General features: G+C 43.0%; 1 protein-coding gene across 1 annotated transcript in view; it reads right to left on the bottom strand.

The window, feature by feature from the left end:
* Positions 1–14,514, bottom strand: part of LOC137532687 (NACHT, LRR and PYD domains-containing protein 6-like) — a 91,608-nt gene that overhangs the window by 48,496 nt on the left and 28,598 nt on the right. The window contains exons 3-4 of the mRNA XM_068253502.1: positions 12,132–12,295; positions 5,848–6,025 (exon numbers count right to left, since the gene is read on the bottom strand). Coding sequence (XP_068109603.1) covers positions 5,848–6,025; positions 12,132–12,295 — 342 coding nt within the window. The remainder of the gene's footprint in view (positions 1–5,847; positions 6,026–12,131; positions 12,296–14,514) is intronic.

The raw sequence follows: 14,514 nt of genomic DNA on the forward strand, positions 1-14,514 counted from the left end.
GAAAATAAAGCAAGTATACAGGGGTTCCCTGAACTTATTTAAAGGTGCCCATTAACAATCCAATCTCTCAAATGATTGATGGTCCAATCTAATTGTTGTGATCAGTCGGAAATGATCATTTGGGCCAATCGAAGGAGGGGAAAATGAAAATCAACCCGATCAGACTAAAACAATCATTCTGAAATTTGGATCGACGGAACTATTGATAGAATAATCATTCCTCCTCGATTGACAACACTAATAGCACCCAAACCGATCGATTGTATAGTTAATCATTTGGAAGATTGTACTGTTAATGAGCACCTTTAAGATCAATAACACCAGATCTCTAAGCAGCAGTGACCATCAAGCGCATTGTTCCCCTCTTTACCCCTCCCGCTCTGTCATGCACTGCACCATCATCCTCTACCACAACAAGATTCCTGTACAGCACTCGGCCCTTGAACTGTTGCCCAAGGGATTGAGTCCTGATCCCTTCAAGCAACAACCATTGTGAGTGTGTTAGTACAGAACTATGCACTCAAAAGGGGCAGCACACATGCATGCAATCAAAAAGCAGCTTGTTTTGGGTAAGAAAGTCAACAGTCAGTCAGGCATGGACATTTCATTATTAAAGAGAACCAGAGATGAAGCAACCTCATGTATTTTACCTTATAAATCAGTGGGAACATGACAGTAAACACCTAATCTGCTCTTTGTTACATTGTTCTCTGTTTAATTTGCCTGTTATCACCTCTAAGATAAGAATCCCGACTAAGCAGTCGGTCTGGCTTTGCTACAGAATAATTATAGCTGAGACTGTGTTCTTTGCTGTCTTCAAGTCCAAGCCTGCCCCCTGCTGGCTTTGCTCAGGAATCATTATAGCTGAGTCATTATAGCAAAGCCAGAATCAATGCTCAGTCCGGGATTCTTATCTCAGCTAGATAACAGACACTTTTAGCAGTGAGGATGGAACAGAGAGCATGGTAAATGTTTTCTCTAATGTTCCCACTGATTTCTATGGTAAAATACACAAGGGTGCTTCGTCTCTGGTTCACTTTAATCAAGTACCTTATTAGAACGCTGGCGAAAAAGAAATCAAGATCAAGAAATACCACTGCCTTCTGTAGGGCTGAGCTTAGGTTGATCAGGTTAATGCTGCTCAAAGCATGTCTTTGTTGACACCCAATCTTCAAAAAAATCTAAGTATTTCTCAGTTCTAAACATTTTTTTTTCCTTTACACTATTTTTAAATGAAGTGCTTATATGATGAGCAAATAATTACGTCCTGCTTTTCATACATTTTACACACCTTGAAAAGGCTTTTGGAAAGGGGTTGAACTCTGTAATGCACTGCAGAAACTGTCTTACTAAATGCATGCATCAATCTATTTAAAAGAAACCTGGACCAAATGAAATTATTTGAAATAAACACATGATGTACCTGCAAATGAATATTACATGGTTACCTTGCCATCAGTTCCTCTCAGAAGCTCACCATTTTCTTCTAACCACTATTCCTTCCAGTTCTGACAAGATTTTGTCAGAACTAAAATATATCAGGTGCTGTCAGTTATATATCAGTTGCTGCCAGTTATAACTGAAGGGATAACTAATGTTCAAGGTAATGTCCATGTTTCCCTATGGCTCACGTGGGCAATATTACAGTGTAACAGTGTGCTGACCTGGAAGCTGTTGCAGTGTCATTGCAATTTTTAAAATGGATCCATTGTTTACAGTGGACAAACAGGAAGCAGGAGAGGAGAAAGATTAATGAGTAGACTATGCAGGAGGTAAGTATGACGTGTGTATGTTTATTTTGACTTTCAATTTTCAGTTCAGGTTTGCTTTAATCCATTTAGCCATTATAGTAATGCATAAATGTGTAACAGATTCCATCTAAGGAACCTACAGTCTGGAGATGGACTCAGGGCAGCACAGAGACATGGAAGCCCCAGGAGGAGACACTGTGCACCACGTCCCCCTGAGGAAGGCGGCGAAACTGCAGTAGGGAGCCGCTCATCCACATGGGCCGCCATGCTGCCACATCATAGTGCTGCACCAAGATGCCACTCCACACTCCTGCCATCTGCTGTGAGTACCTGTGCAGGAAAATGCTATCATCGGGCCTGCATGAGCATCTTTCCAGCTGATACAGCCGCACACTGTGCTACACTCATCAGCCATATGTGGGTGGACGTTGTGATCCAGGCGACACAGACATATGCAGCAACTAAAGCTGATCATCTGCTATAGAACCAACTGAGGTTTGGGTGAGACAAGCACTTGTGCACACTGTGCCATATATGCTAAAGCACTTTTGATTTTGTGGAACTGTTTTGCCAATGTGATGTGTGGGGTGATCCTGTCCACTCTCTGCTTAACAGCTTGGATAGCTGGCCTGGAACTGTTGTGGCGATCTGGCTTTGGTCCCTGAAGTACCTTAGAAGCTTGCTATTGCTTCTTGCGTCAAGTGGTTAATGCTTTGTTATGCCAAGTGCATGCAAAGAGATCTTTATTGCTGGCTTTCTCCATTGTTGCTGCAATTACTATTTGGAACTAACAACCATCTAACCATACTAACCAGTAGGATTTAATCCTAAAAACTTTAATCTATTGTTATCCCATGAGTGTCTGTGCGGTGCACCTGTGAGTGGGTTGTAAGCTGCGTGTGTGGCGGGGTGGCCATCCCATGCGCTTTTATTGTACCTTTTTAATATTTGAGCCGTTTAAAGGGACACTGAGCAGTGCAGAAACTATGGAAAGATGCATATCATTTTAAAGCTCTCTTTCCAATAATATATAAACCTCCGCCCTACGCCTTTTAGTTTTTGTTATATTCGCGATTGAAATTGCTGCGGCCGCGATTTCGATCACGAAAATAGAGAAAACTAAAAGGCGTAGGGCCGCGGTTTAGGTGTCACCAGAAAGAGGAGAAAGAGAGCTTTAAAATGATATCCATCTTTCCATAGTTACATTGTATTACACATGGCGACTTTTTCTGCTGAATGGAGCTGCTGACTTTGAGAAAAAGTCGCCTTGTGTAATACAATGTAACTATGGAAAGATGGATATCATTTTAAAGCTCTTTTTCTCCTCTTTCTGGTGACACCGAAACCGCGGCCCTACGATTTTCAGTTTTCTCTATTTTTGCGATCGAAAATCACGGCCGTGGCAATTTCAATCGCGAAAATAGCGAAAACTAAAAGGCGTAGGGCGGCGGTTTATATATCATTGGAAAGAGGAGAAAGAGAGCTTTAAAATCATATGCATCTTTCCATAGTTTCTGCACTGCTCGGTGTCTTTTTAATAAAAATAGATTTTTTTGTATTTTTCGAAATTTATAGCAATTGGTGCTTTTTTTGTATGAAACATATGCCAGCCTCACTGAACCACTTCTAATTGATGCAAGTATGCAGAAGGTAAGTATGACGTGTGTATGTTTATTTTGACTTTTAATTTTCAGTTCAGGTTTGCTTTAATCCATTTAGCCATTATAGTGATGCATAAATATGTAACAGATTCCATCTGAGCACCTACAGTCTGGAGATGGACTCAGGGCAGCACAGACAGACATGGAAGCCCCAGGAGGAGACACTGTGCAGAAAGTGTAAGTAGGGGCCACAGAAGGATGAGGCCCATGTCCTGCTACACTGCAACAAATATGCACCTGTGAGGACTGCCCACTTCCAGGGACTCTCCACCCACATCCCATATTCACCTCCATAGATGAGGAGAGGAAATTCTACATCCTACTAGGGAAGAGGAAACAATGGTGCAAATAGCTCCTAATATGTCACTGCCTACCACCAACAGAGAGGAGCATGATACTCCATTAACTGTATACACCTTATACTCATAGCCGGCCTTTGATATGAGCGACCGGAGCGGTCGCTCAGGGCGCCGGCTTTCAAGGGGGCGCCTATAGCTGGTTGCCTATACTGAGGGCACCTACACCTGATTTCCTATATTGGGTGCACCTATAGCTGTCTACCTTTACTGAGGGCTCCAACACCTGGCTACCTATACTGGAGGCACCTACGCCTGGCTACCTATGGGGGGATGGAGACCTTCAACTGACTTCCTATACTGAGGGCGACTATGCTTGGAAACCTATATTGAGGGCACCTATACATGAGATCCTATACTGGAGGCACCTATACCTGGTTACCTACCTATACTGAGTCTGAGGGCGTTTGGGGGGGGGGGGGATAACTGCGGCTATAACGCATGGTGCAAATTGTCAGTGCTGTGCTATTATTCTAAATGGGGGGGAGGCGGCTAACTGTCCCACTGATTGTTTTTCTTAATATTCCTGAAAGGTTCTAGCCTTCATTCCTTCATTTTTAAGTGTATTCAGGATAATGCACTCCTTCTATCCTTTCGTGGCTATTAATAGTATTTCTTCTATTATACATACGTGACGTGTCACAGAGATCTGAGCATTTGGCGTGATGTGTCACAACGTCAAAAAGGTTGGGAACCACTTTCCTAGGAGATATCTCAGGAGAAAAGGGGAATTGCATATGGGCCTGTGTGTGTATACGTGCGTGGGAAGAGGATGAAGCGGGAGGGGGGGGGGGGTGCACAAAAATCAGTTTTCGCTCAGGGCGCTGTGAAACCTAGGGCCGTCTCTGCTTATACTGCGCCCATACCCTTCCCACTCCTGTGGACTGAATACCTTCTATACCCTCCCCACTTCTAAAATCCAACAACCATCACATCTCATGCATTACTCTGTATTGCTTTGGCAATGCTAGATGTATTTGATCCTGACAATAAAGTATTTTTGAATTGAACTGATTTGGGAAGATACCTACAAAACAAAGTCCAATTAGATATGAAGGATGGTGAGTATAGAGAAAAGAAAGAAAAAATTTACAGTCAGAAAACAACTCCTTTTCATATCATCTTGGCACAGAGCAGTTAAGGTACTTATGCTCATGTATACTATTTAAAAATGTTTATTTAAAAAGGCCATATACCTTTGAAAGCCTATCTGGATTTATCAGAGCTACTGGATAGCATCTCTATTTGCAAAAATAAAAATGTCAAGACACTAAAGCACATGAGAAGCAGGGGCCTCTGCCACTGCCTGGGACACCCACTCCAAATGCAAAAACAAAAGGGCAATACAGGTGAACCCCAGTGCTCCCACCACCAGGGGAACCACCTGCAGCTGCCACAGAATCAAAAATACAGAACACAGGAAGCAAATGCTTACTTCAAGACAGCAACTTGCTTTTTAAATTGATCCACAAACAGCCTGTCAGCCAATAAAAAGATGCAAACCTGTGTCTGCAGTACCAAATCTAACAAAAGCTGAAATGGACAGCCATACACAGGAGAGAGTGAGTTCAGTCACACAGTCGTAGGCTGTGTGACCATCAGGGGGCACGGTGTGCATGTATCCCTCTCCAAGTTCCCCTCCCTACACTTGCTGGAGCTGCAAAAGTAAGATTTAAATCACAAAATCTCTGCCATTGCCTGGGACCACCATTCCACGCGCAACACCAAAAGGGCAGTACAGGTGGATGCAGAGGGATACCTGCACGCGGTGCTCCTGTCAGGGGCCATCCGTTTCAGCTCTTGCTAGATTTGGTACTGCAGATTGCATGTATTTGCATCTTTTTATTAGCTGACAATGTAAAAGGCAAGTTGCTGTCTTGGAGTGAGCATTCACTTCCTGTGTTTTTCAAAAATAAAAATGTGGTCAGGACTCGACAGTGGAGAATTTATTACCCACCTATGGTTTAGTATCCTAGCATTGTTTAATAGGACCGAAGACACATTCCCATTATAAATGTACAGTACATTTATGATGATTATACAATTCAGCATCAGCAACTTAGCCTATGCTATCTTTACCTAATTTATTGATTTCATCCTTGAGTGTGAACAAGTTAGGACGTAGATAATCTATCTGTAGATCGTAGAGTGTCTCCCAGAATGCCAGAATTGCTTCCTTTCCAAGGATCAGAATATCTTCAACAAGCTTTTCAGAAAAGTAAAATGCTCCCAGGTCCTTCTTCATTGTTAGATAGATCTGCAATACAGATTTCATAATATGATGCATTATGCTACATAATTAGGAAACAAAACTTAATTAGGTGGCGTGTCCCGCAAATGCCACCATTAGACAGAATGACCCAGAAATACTATTATTAAGCAGTATGACCTCAAACAGCATAATTAGACAAGTATGTCCTTCAAATAACATAATTAGGCAGTATGTCCCCAAAATACCTAATTAGGCATATATCTCCAAATAACAGGTATATCCCCAAATAACATAACTAAGCAGTATGTCCCCTAGACCAGTGTTTCTCAACTTTCTCAACTTTTTTTAAACCAAGTACCCCTTATTGCTACTCCATCTCTACAAAGTACCCCCGGCGAGTGTGTGCGCGCACACACACACTCGGAGAATGAGGGTGCAGGGTGAGGCTGACTGAGGGTGCAGGATGAGCAGAGGTAGATGAGGGTATTGGGTGGGGAGAAACTGGGGAGGGTGCTCGCTGAGGCTGGCAGAGGGTGATGGGCAGTGAGGTACAGGTGAGGGTGCTTGCTGTGACTGGCAGAGGGTGAAGGGTGGGAGAGACAGGTGAGGGTGCTGGCTGAGGCTGGCAGAGGGTGAAGGGTGGGAGAGACAGGTGAGGGTGCTGGCTTAGGCTGGTACAGGGTGATGGGTGGTGAGGGACTGGTGAGGGTGCTGGCTGAGGCTGGCACAGGGTGATGGGTGGTGAGGGACTGGTGAGGGTGCCCCCCCCCTGTGTTATCTCTTGTTCCCGTACATGTCATCTCGTCTCCCATCTCAACTTTTGTGCCCCTGGCTTCCCGTGTCCCCCAGCTTCCTGCCATCATCTCTTGTTCCCTACCTTTCACCTCATCTCTTGTCCCCCCAGCTCCCCTCATGTCACCTTTTGTGCCCCCCGGCTTCCCCCGCAGAGGCTTATCTGGCCAATATAGCACCTATAAGTAGCCCCCCCTGCAGGAAGTGAGAGGTTTCCCCCCATGAGTAGCCCTCCACCAATAAAGGAAGTGAGAGATGTTCCCCTAGTACAAGAGCCCCTCCGGTTTAAGTGTCCCTAGTATAAGTAGCCCCACAGTCTACGCAGTGAGTGGTGCCCCCAGTGTAGGCAACCTCCCAAGTTTAGAAAGTGAGTGGTGCCCCCAGCATAGACAGCCCCTCTCCCCAGGTACAGACAGCCCCACTAGTTTAAGTAGTCAGTAGTGACCCCATTATAAGCAGCCCCCCCCCCAGTTCACGGAGTAAGTGCTGCCCCATCAGTTTAGGTAGTAAGTGGTCCCCGCAGTATAAGCGCCCCTCATCCCTGTTACAGACCTCAGATCAGCGCTGTCCAGTGCCAACCATCCCCGCTGCCTTCCCATCGCAGCCTCAGACCTCCGATCAGCGCTGCCTGCCGTACCCGCTGCCTCCCTGTTACAGAATCTATGATCATTACATTTCAATGGGTAAGTGAAGGTGCATGGTACTCGCGCGGCTGTACTTCAAATGCGTGAAGTGACTAATGACGTCACTTCGGCATTGCAGTACTGTGTGCGAGTACCATGCGCCTTCACTTTCACGTTGATCTGAAGTGTAATGATCATTGCTGCCTTAAGAGGGAGGCAGCGGGGACGGCAGGCAGCGCTGATCGGAGGTCTGAGGCTGCGGGGATGGCGGGCAAGTGAAAAAAAAAAAAACGCTGTGCCCCTCTGTGAAGATGGATTGGCTCAGTAAATGTGCGTACCCCTGGCAGTGGTCTTACGTACCCCCAGGGGTACGCGTACCAAGTGTTGAGAAACCCTGCCCTAGACAACATTTCATCAGCATGTCCTCCAAATTGTACTGTAGTAACTCCCAACATCGGTGTGCAGTGGTTCCTACAAAAAGAAAATGCAATACTCAGCAATAAATTTGCCACCAGCCTACAGCCTCCAACCAACCATGATGCCCCCACTTGCATGTCAAGCCAGGACTATAAATATCAATCTGCAGCAGCTCCACTACAAATGAGGCAATTTCTAACATGGGAATCCTGCAATACACAACATATCTGCACTCGTGGCGATAATAATTAAACCAGTAAATTCACAAGTCTATTAAAGCCTGATATAGCAACTATAAAAGGTAGAAAACCGAGAGCCCAATATAGTGTAGTTTGTATTGGAGGAGTGCGAATGATAATGATGAAACGTAAGTATTGTACTTACAAACCAGGGTTACCTCCAAGGCAACCACTGAAAAGGCAGGTGGGGAGACCAAGCCTGTCCCCACTCAGGATTAAGACGTCGCTCTCTGTGGATAGAGGAAAAAAAGAGGGTGTACCACCCTTCCACCAAGGGTGGATTCTTGTTGTGTAGAGCTGTACAGAGGCGCCAGTAGGATAAAAGTCATTAAAATGTTTAAAGCATTCGGGATGCGGTGGTGGACCAGCCAACCCAAAACAGACACAGGCACTGTCGATTCAAGTAATAAATAATTTATTTATATACTCCAAAGACAAGTTGCAACGCGTTTCACGGGCAAAATCCCGCTTCCTCAGGCAATAAACAACTGGAGTGATACACAGCACGGAGTCCAAAATACGCTTGGCACCTCTGAGATCTCTTCACAGAGGTGCCAAGCGTATTTTGGACTCCGTGCTGTGTATCACTCCAGTTGTTTATTGCCTGAGGAAGCGGGATTTTGCCCGTGAAACGCGTTGCAACTTGTCTTTGGAGTATATAAATAAATTATTTATTACTTGAATCGACAGTACCTGTGTCTGTTTTGGGTTGGCTGGTCCACCACCGCATCCCGAATGTTTTAAACATTTTGATATAGCAACTGATTGGTCACTGCCTAGTAAGAGAAAAAATGGTTCACAGTGATCAATGTACCACCTTTTCCCACACAATCTTGATCAGATTTCAGCAAAAATTTGGAGTTTAAATCAAGTAAACCACTGCTGGTAGCCTTGTACTGCTTGATACAAAACAAAGGTTGTTGATTTTTCAGTGCTACTCCCCCACCAACGCAAAGAAAATTTACCACCAAACCCAATCACCCTTTTGAAGCTGATTGGCTCCTATGCTGTTGTAAACAGATTACCAGCAGATTAACTCAAAGTGTTTCGGACTTATGGATAGACGTCCTTCTGGATTGTATGAAAACTATCAAAGTGCGGGCTAGGTTTGGGCACCCACTAAGTCTTACCTGCAGGTGCCAGATCCGATAACACTGTAATCAACTGAAAGGAATAGCAGCAGGCACCCTTAAACACTGAAATAAAGTTGACAACGAAAGGTGAGTATTGGTTAGGTTCCTATGACATGCTATTTGGTCTAATCTTTGGCTCCACCTCAAATTGTAGCAGGGTTAAATCGTGAAGTGGTCCTAGGTGACGCTGACCAGTGGAAGGGGCGTTGGCTATGGTAAACGAGTAGGTAATTACCTTTCTTTACTATTTGAGAGTGGCCAAAGGGGTTGGATCGTTGTCCTGATGAAGCATTATGATATAACATGAAACGGCTGTTGATCCCTCTGCACTGACCTTCATCTGTCTGTGTCAAATGGTTTGGCTGCCAATGGATTTTACAAGGAGAAATAACGTCATTGAATCTTAGCAATGCTGGTAAGCGCTTCAGCTGTTTCTAAATGCCCTGATTTGTGGACATTTGAATAATAGCAAAAGTTTGGTCTTGAGATTGTTCATTACCGCCATTGCTTCTATTACAAGTCTCTTAGATAAGATAAAATCTAAAGTTTGTACAGAATGTAAATGTCTTGAGCTGTGTATGTATCATCTGGCCTTAGCAGCACCCCCCCCCCCCCTCCCCTTAACACAGACTCCCACAGGGCCCATCATAACTTTAAGCTGGCTGATCCTGTCTGCTGCCTAGACTTACTGTAGTGGAATCCTGGGACAGTCACAGAGGGTGATCATTTATCTTATGCCACTGGCAGAGACAGTCTATTACCATGACTGTCTATTTCTTCCTTTGCCGGGGAGGCCAGACTCAGTATGGTAAGAAAAGGGTTGGCAGTGGCTCTGTGGCAAACATTCAGGCATAAACAGATGCTGAGCAGTGGATCATATTACCCTGGGTGGGTACAACAGACAGCATTTTCCATTAACTTAATTGCAAATACTTTAGAAGCATATGCCAACTCATTGACATGAAGTTAAAGTTCGCAAATTTGTGTAACAAGACATATAGCCAAATGTTTGTCTGATCAAAGGGAACAGAACACCAGAACTTGAAAATCATTCTTTAAACAAAAATTATGGCAGAAACCATACAGTAGAGCCTTAAAGGGAACCTGTACTGAGTAAAATTATTTAAAATAAACACATGAGGTAACTTCAAATGAACATTACATAGTCACCTTGCCATCAGTTCCTCTCAGAAGCTCACCATTTTCTTCTGACAGTGATTGCTTCGAGTTCTGACAACATTTTGTCAGAATTGAAAGAAATCAGTTGCTGTCAGTTATAGCTGAGAGGACAACTGATGTGCCAAGTAATGTCTATGTTTTACTATGGCTCAAGTGGGCGATATGACAGTTTAACAGTGTGCTGACCAGAAAGCTGTTATGGGGTAATGACCATTTTCGAAATGGAGGACAGAGAATTCCCTTGATCACAGTGGACAAACAGGACGCGGGAAAGGAGAAAGAGATTGAGGAGTAGACTACACGGGAGGTAAGTATGACCTGTGTATGGTTATTTTGACTTTTAATTTTCAGTTCAGGTTTTCTTTAAAGCGGACCCAAACCAAACATTTTTTTTTATTCAAAATAGTTAGTTGCATCACTCTGACACATACAAAGATAAATACACTCTCCTTCAAGCCTATGAGCATTTCAGTGCATGCTTTTCACCCTTTTCTTTTCATAACTAGGGTTATACAGGTGGCAGCCATTAGCAATTCCTCCTTTGCCGGACACCATCTACTCCACCAGTTTGCCGGATTCTGCCCCGGCAATATGAAAGAAAGGGAGGGGTTCCTCCAATACATGTAAAATATTTTATATTTGTCATCATGCAGCTGAAAAAAGGCTTCTATTTATTATTATAATTTAGAAAATAGATTTTATTTCTGAAATCTAGTATTTTTAATTTGGGTCCACTTTAAAGACAGGATAGAGCAATGGCCAGCAGAGAGCCAGGAAAGTTTGAACCTCAATGGTATACATAGAGAGAAGTTTAAATCTCCTATTTCTCATCATAATTCTTACCTCCCTAGCTCAACCCAAATCGTGCTGTGAACTCAGTAACTAAGTTTTAAGTTTTAGAAACTAATTAATTTAGAAACTATTACAAAAAAAACACTATCAGATATCAGGTAAGGCAGTGTTTCTCAACATTTTATTGGTATGTACCCCTTTTAAAACCCTGTACTCACGAAGTACCCCTAGCATAGTAAACATTATCACAAGTACCCCTTGACAAATATATATTTAATCGTAGTACATGATAATTGGTTCTAAACAATTTCTAAGCATTTACTATTACTTTTAATTAGGTAAAACACTAATTTTGTGTTGTTAAAATAAGATTTATCATTTTCTAAAACTCTAAATTTATTATTCTTGGTTAAGTATATCACGCCTGAGTACCCCCTGGAACCATCAGGAGTACCCTGCGGGGTTCGTGTAAAACACGTTGAGAACCTAGGAGGAAAGGTACCCCAGAACTTCTACTGCTGCAGTAGACTGAATGGGCCAGTATCCAGTGGTGGATATCATAGGCATGATCTGTAGCGAGCCACAAACCTGGAGGCTATGGTTGTCAGTGGGGGAACAGCACTTGTGGTGAAAATATTGTGAGACCAGATGGGACAGTTATGGAGGTGGTGAGTATTGATTTCTTTTGCCAAAAAAAAACACATTGTACCAGGACACGAGAATACATAAAAACATAATAAACATGTGCAGATCATAACATATCGAAATGCTGGTATTAATATATAGCAAAATACCATATTCATATTAGGAAACCAAGGCTCAAGTGTGGATAAGAACAGCTATTTTGGTGGAATAAGAAACAAAAACTCACTTCATGTTATTAGAACTATACAAAGCAGTTATTGGCAAAAGTTACATTCTAAAACCGATGCAAAATTGCTTATGTCTAAAATTTGGTGCATATCTTTTCAGTTACCTCCTTATTGAGGATGTTTTGAGACTCTAGGTTCTCCAGGATACGTCTTGTACTCATTGTCTCGACAACATAGGTTAGATCATTCTTGAAATACTCGTAGATCAGTTTAAGGTCATGTAGATCATACTGAGACAGCTCCTGATGAACCTCTTCTTCTGTGTTCGCTAGGGAAAGAAAAGGGCGGATTGAAAGTCTTTTTTTTAATTTTTATTTTTTTACCAAAAATGAACATTTAAGGATTCTGACTTGCATTAAATTTTACCTATCTTTAATGCATACTTAAAAAATATGTCACTCTCTGATTCCTAACAATTCATCTTGAATAACTGACGTTGTACAGCCTGCAAACTGAACTGGTGATGTGGAGGCAGTGAGTGCAGTATCATATAGAGATCAAACATCTAATCTGCACACGGAATGCCTGGCCTGAATACAGGTAACCCCCCTCCCTTCCCAGCAGCTGCCTCAGCTCCCAGGACATAATACAACTGCACTCCTCATTACTCTCCTCTCCTCTTGATGGACAGGCAAATCCTAGCATTGTCTATTTCCATGCTGAGAGGCATGAGAAAAACCGGGAGGAATTTATGTTGCTGATGAGGAGAGCTTGTTATTGTCTGATGATACCTTAATGAGTCTGCGGAGAAGAATGTACTGTGCTGAAGGGTGTGTGGCATGACACTGCTAGAACAGTAAACAAAGCAGTTTGAAGCTATGTACCCATGGGCAGATGGATCAAGGATCTCTTTCAACGATCAATAGTTCCCCAATCCATCTGGTTTAATCTGCAAGCGTTGTTTGCGACCGCAGGAAATTAATGATCATGTAAACAATCAAACAACCAGCTTGGGCACTTCTGGGCTAGTTGCCTCATGAAAGAAAGCCTGGTGTCCTACAGAATATTTATCACCTATTTTATGAAGATAGAATCTTGAGATCCAGGTGGCCGAGTGTCATGGTCAGTTATACCTGTCCAGAAGAGGCAGCTGGTATGTATTGATGCTGGCAGTGGCCCTTGTGTGCACGTCGTGCCCCTATGCGTGGGGGTCTGACGGTGTTCACACATGCGCGTTGCGTAAACAAGGTGGCAGTAAGGCTTTGTTGTGAGCATGGTGCATGTGCGTGAAGGAGGTCTGTTCATGCATGCTCCCCTATTGCGTGCATGCTTGTATGTATGCGTGTGCGCAAGCATGAGGTGTTACGCTACACATGTCAAATGGCCTATTTAAGTATGGATAGTACCACTCTCCAGTGCTGTATTATTGCCGCTTGTGGGTGTGGGTGCTCCCATGACTTAAAGAAGAACTCCAGTGTAAATAATGTAATAAAAAAGTGTTTCATTTTTACAATAATTATGTATACATGATTTAGTCAGTATTGTAAAATCTTTCCTCTCCCTGATTTACATTCAGACATTCATCACATGGTGACATTTTTACTGCTGGCAGGTGATGTCACTGGAAGGAGATGTTGCTTGCTCTTTTGGCAGTTGGAAACAGCTAATGTTTCCCACAATGCAACAGAGCCCCCTGATGATCCATTTGAGAAAAGGAATAGATTTCTCATGGGAAAGGGGGTATCAACTACTTATGGGATGAAGTTCAATTCTTGGTTACAGTTTCTTGAGAGGTTAAGTCACTAACGCAGATTGGCATCTGCAAAGTGGCTCTGTTGTTCCTTAGTGCCGCCATTCAGTGTCATCTCCCGAGGAGCGAGATTTGACACTGTAAACACTTGGCCCCAGCGATCAGCCTGCCAGTGGCTGATCAGTGCTGGCAGGCTATTTTTTTTTCAGTAAATTGGATTTCAATGTTAATATAGCGCTGCCATCTTACGCAGCTCTGTACAGAGTATAGGCTTGTCACTTAACTGTTCCTCGGAGGGGCTCACAATCTAATCCCTATCATAGGCATATGTCTATATATGTATTATGTAGTGCATGTAGCGTAGTGTAGGGCCAATTTGGGGGAGTAAAAAAAGCTGTTTTATATATATATATATATATATATATATATATATATATATATATATCAGCAGAAATCAAGTACCTCCAAAATAAAGCTCTATTTGTGAGAAGAAAAGGAGATAAAATTGTTTTGGGTGCGAAGTTGTATGACCGAGCAATAATCTGTTAAAGTTGTGAAGTGCCGAATTGTAAAAAATGGTCTGGTCACTTGGTGGTTAAGCTCTGCCTGTTTTATTCCTGGATGTTGACATTGGCCTTTCTGACTACCTGATCTGTTGCTGATTTCTGCTATCTACGACTACCCATTAAATAGTCACTGTGGCACCACAAGGATTTGTCTATACATTAAAAGAGAGTGACAACAAGTGCAATTTTATTTCGTCCTTGGAGCTAAAAAACATGTGGCGCAACCTGTGC

Source organism: Hyperolius riggenbachi, chromosome 9, assembly GCF_040937935.1.
Source record: "Hyperolius riggenbachi isolate aHypRig1 chromosome 9, aHypRig1.pri, whole genome shotgun sequence".
Lineage (NCBI taxonomy): Eukaryota > Metazoa > Chordata > Amphibia > Anura > Hyperoliidae > Hyperolius > Hyperolius riggenbachi.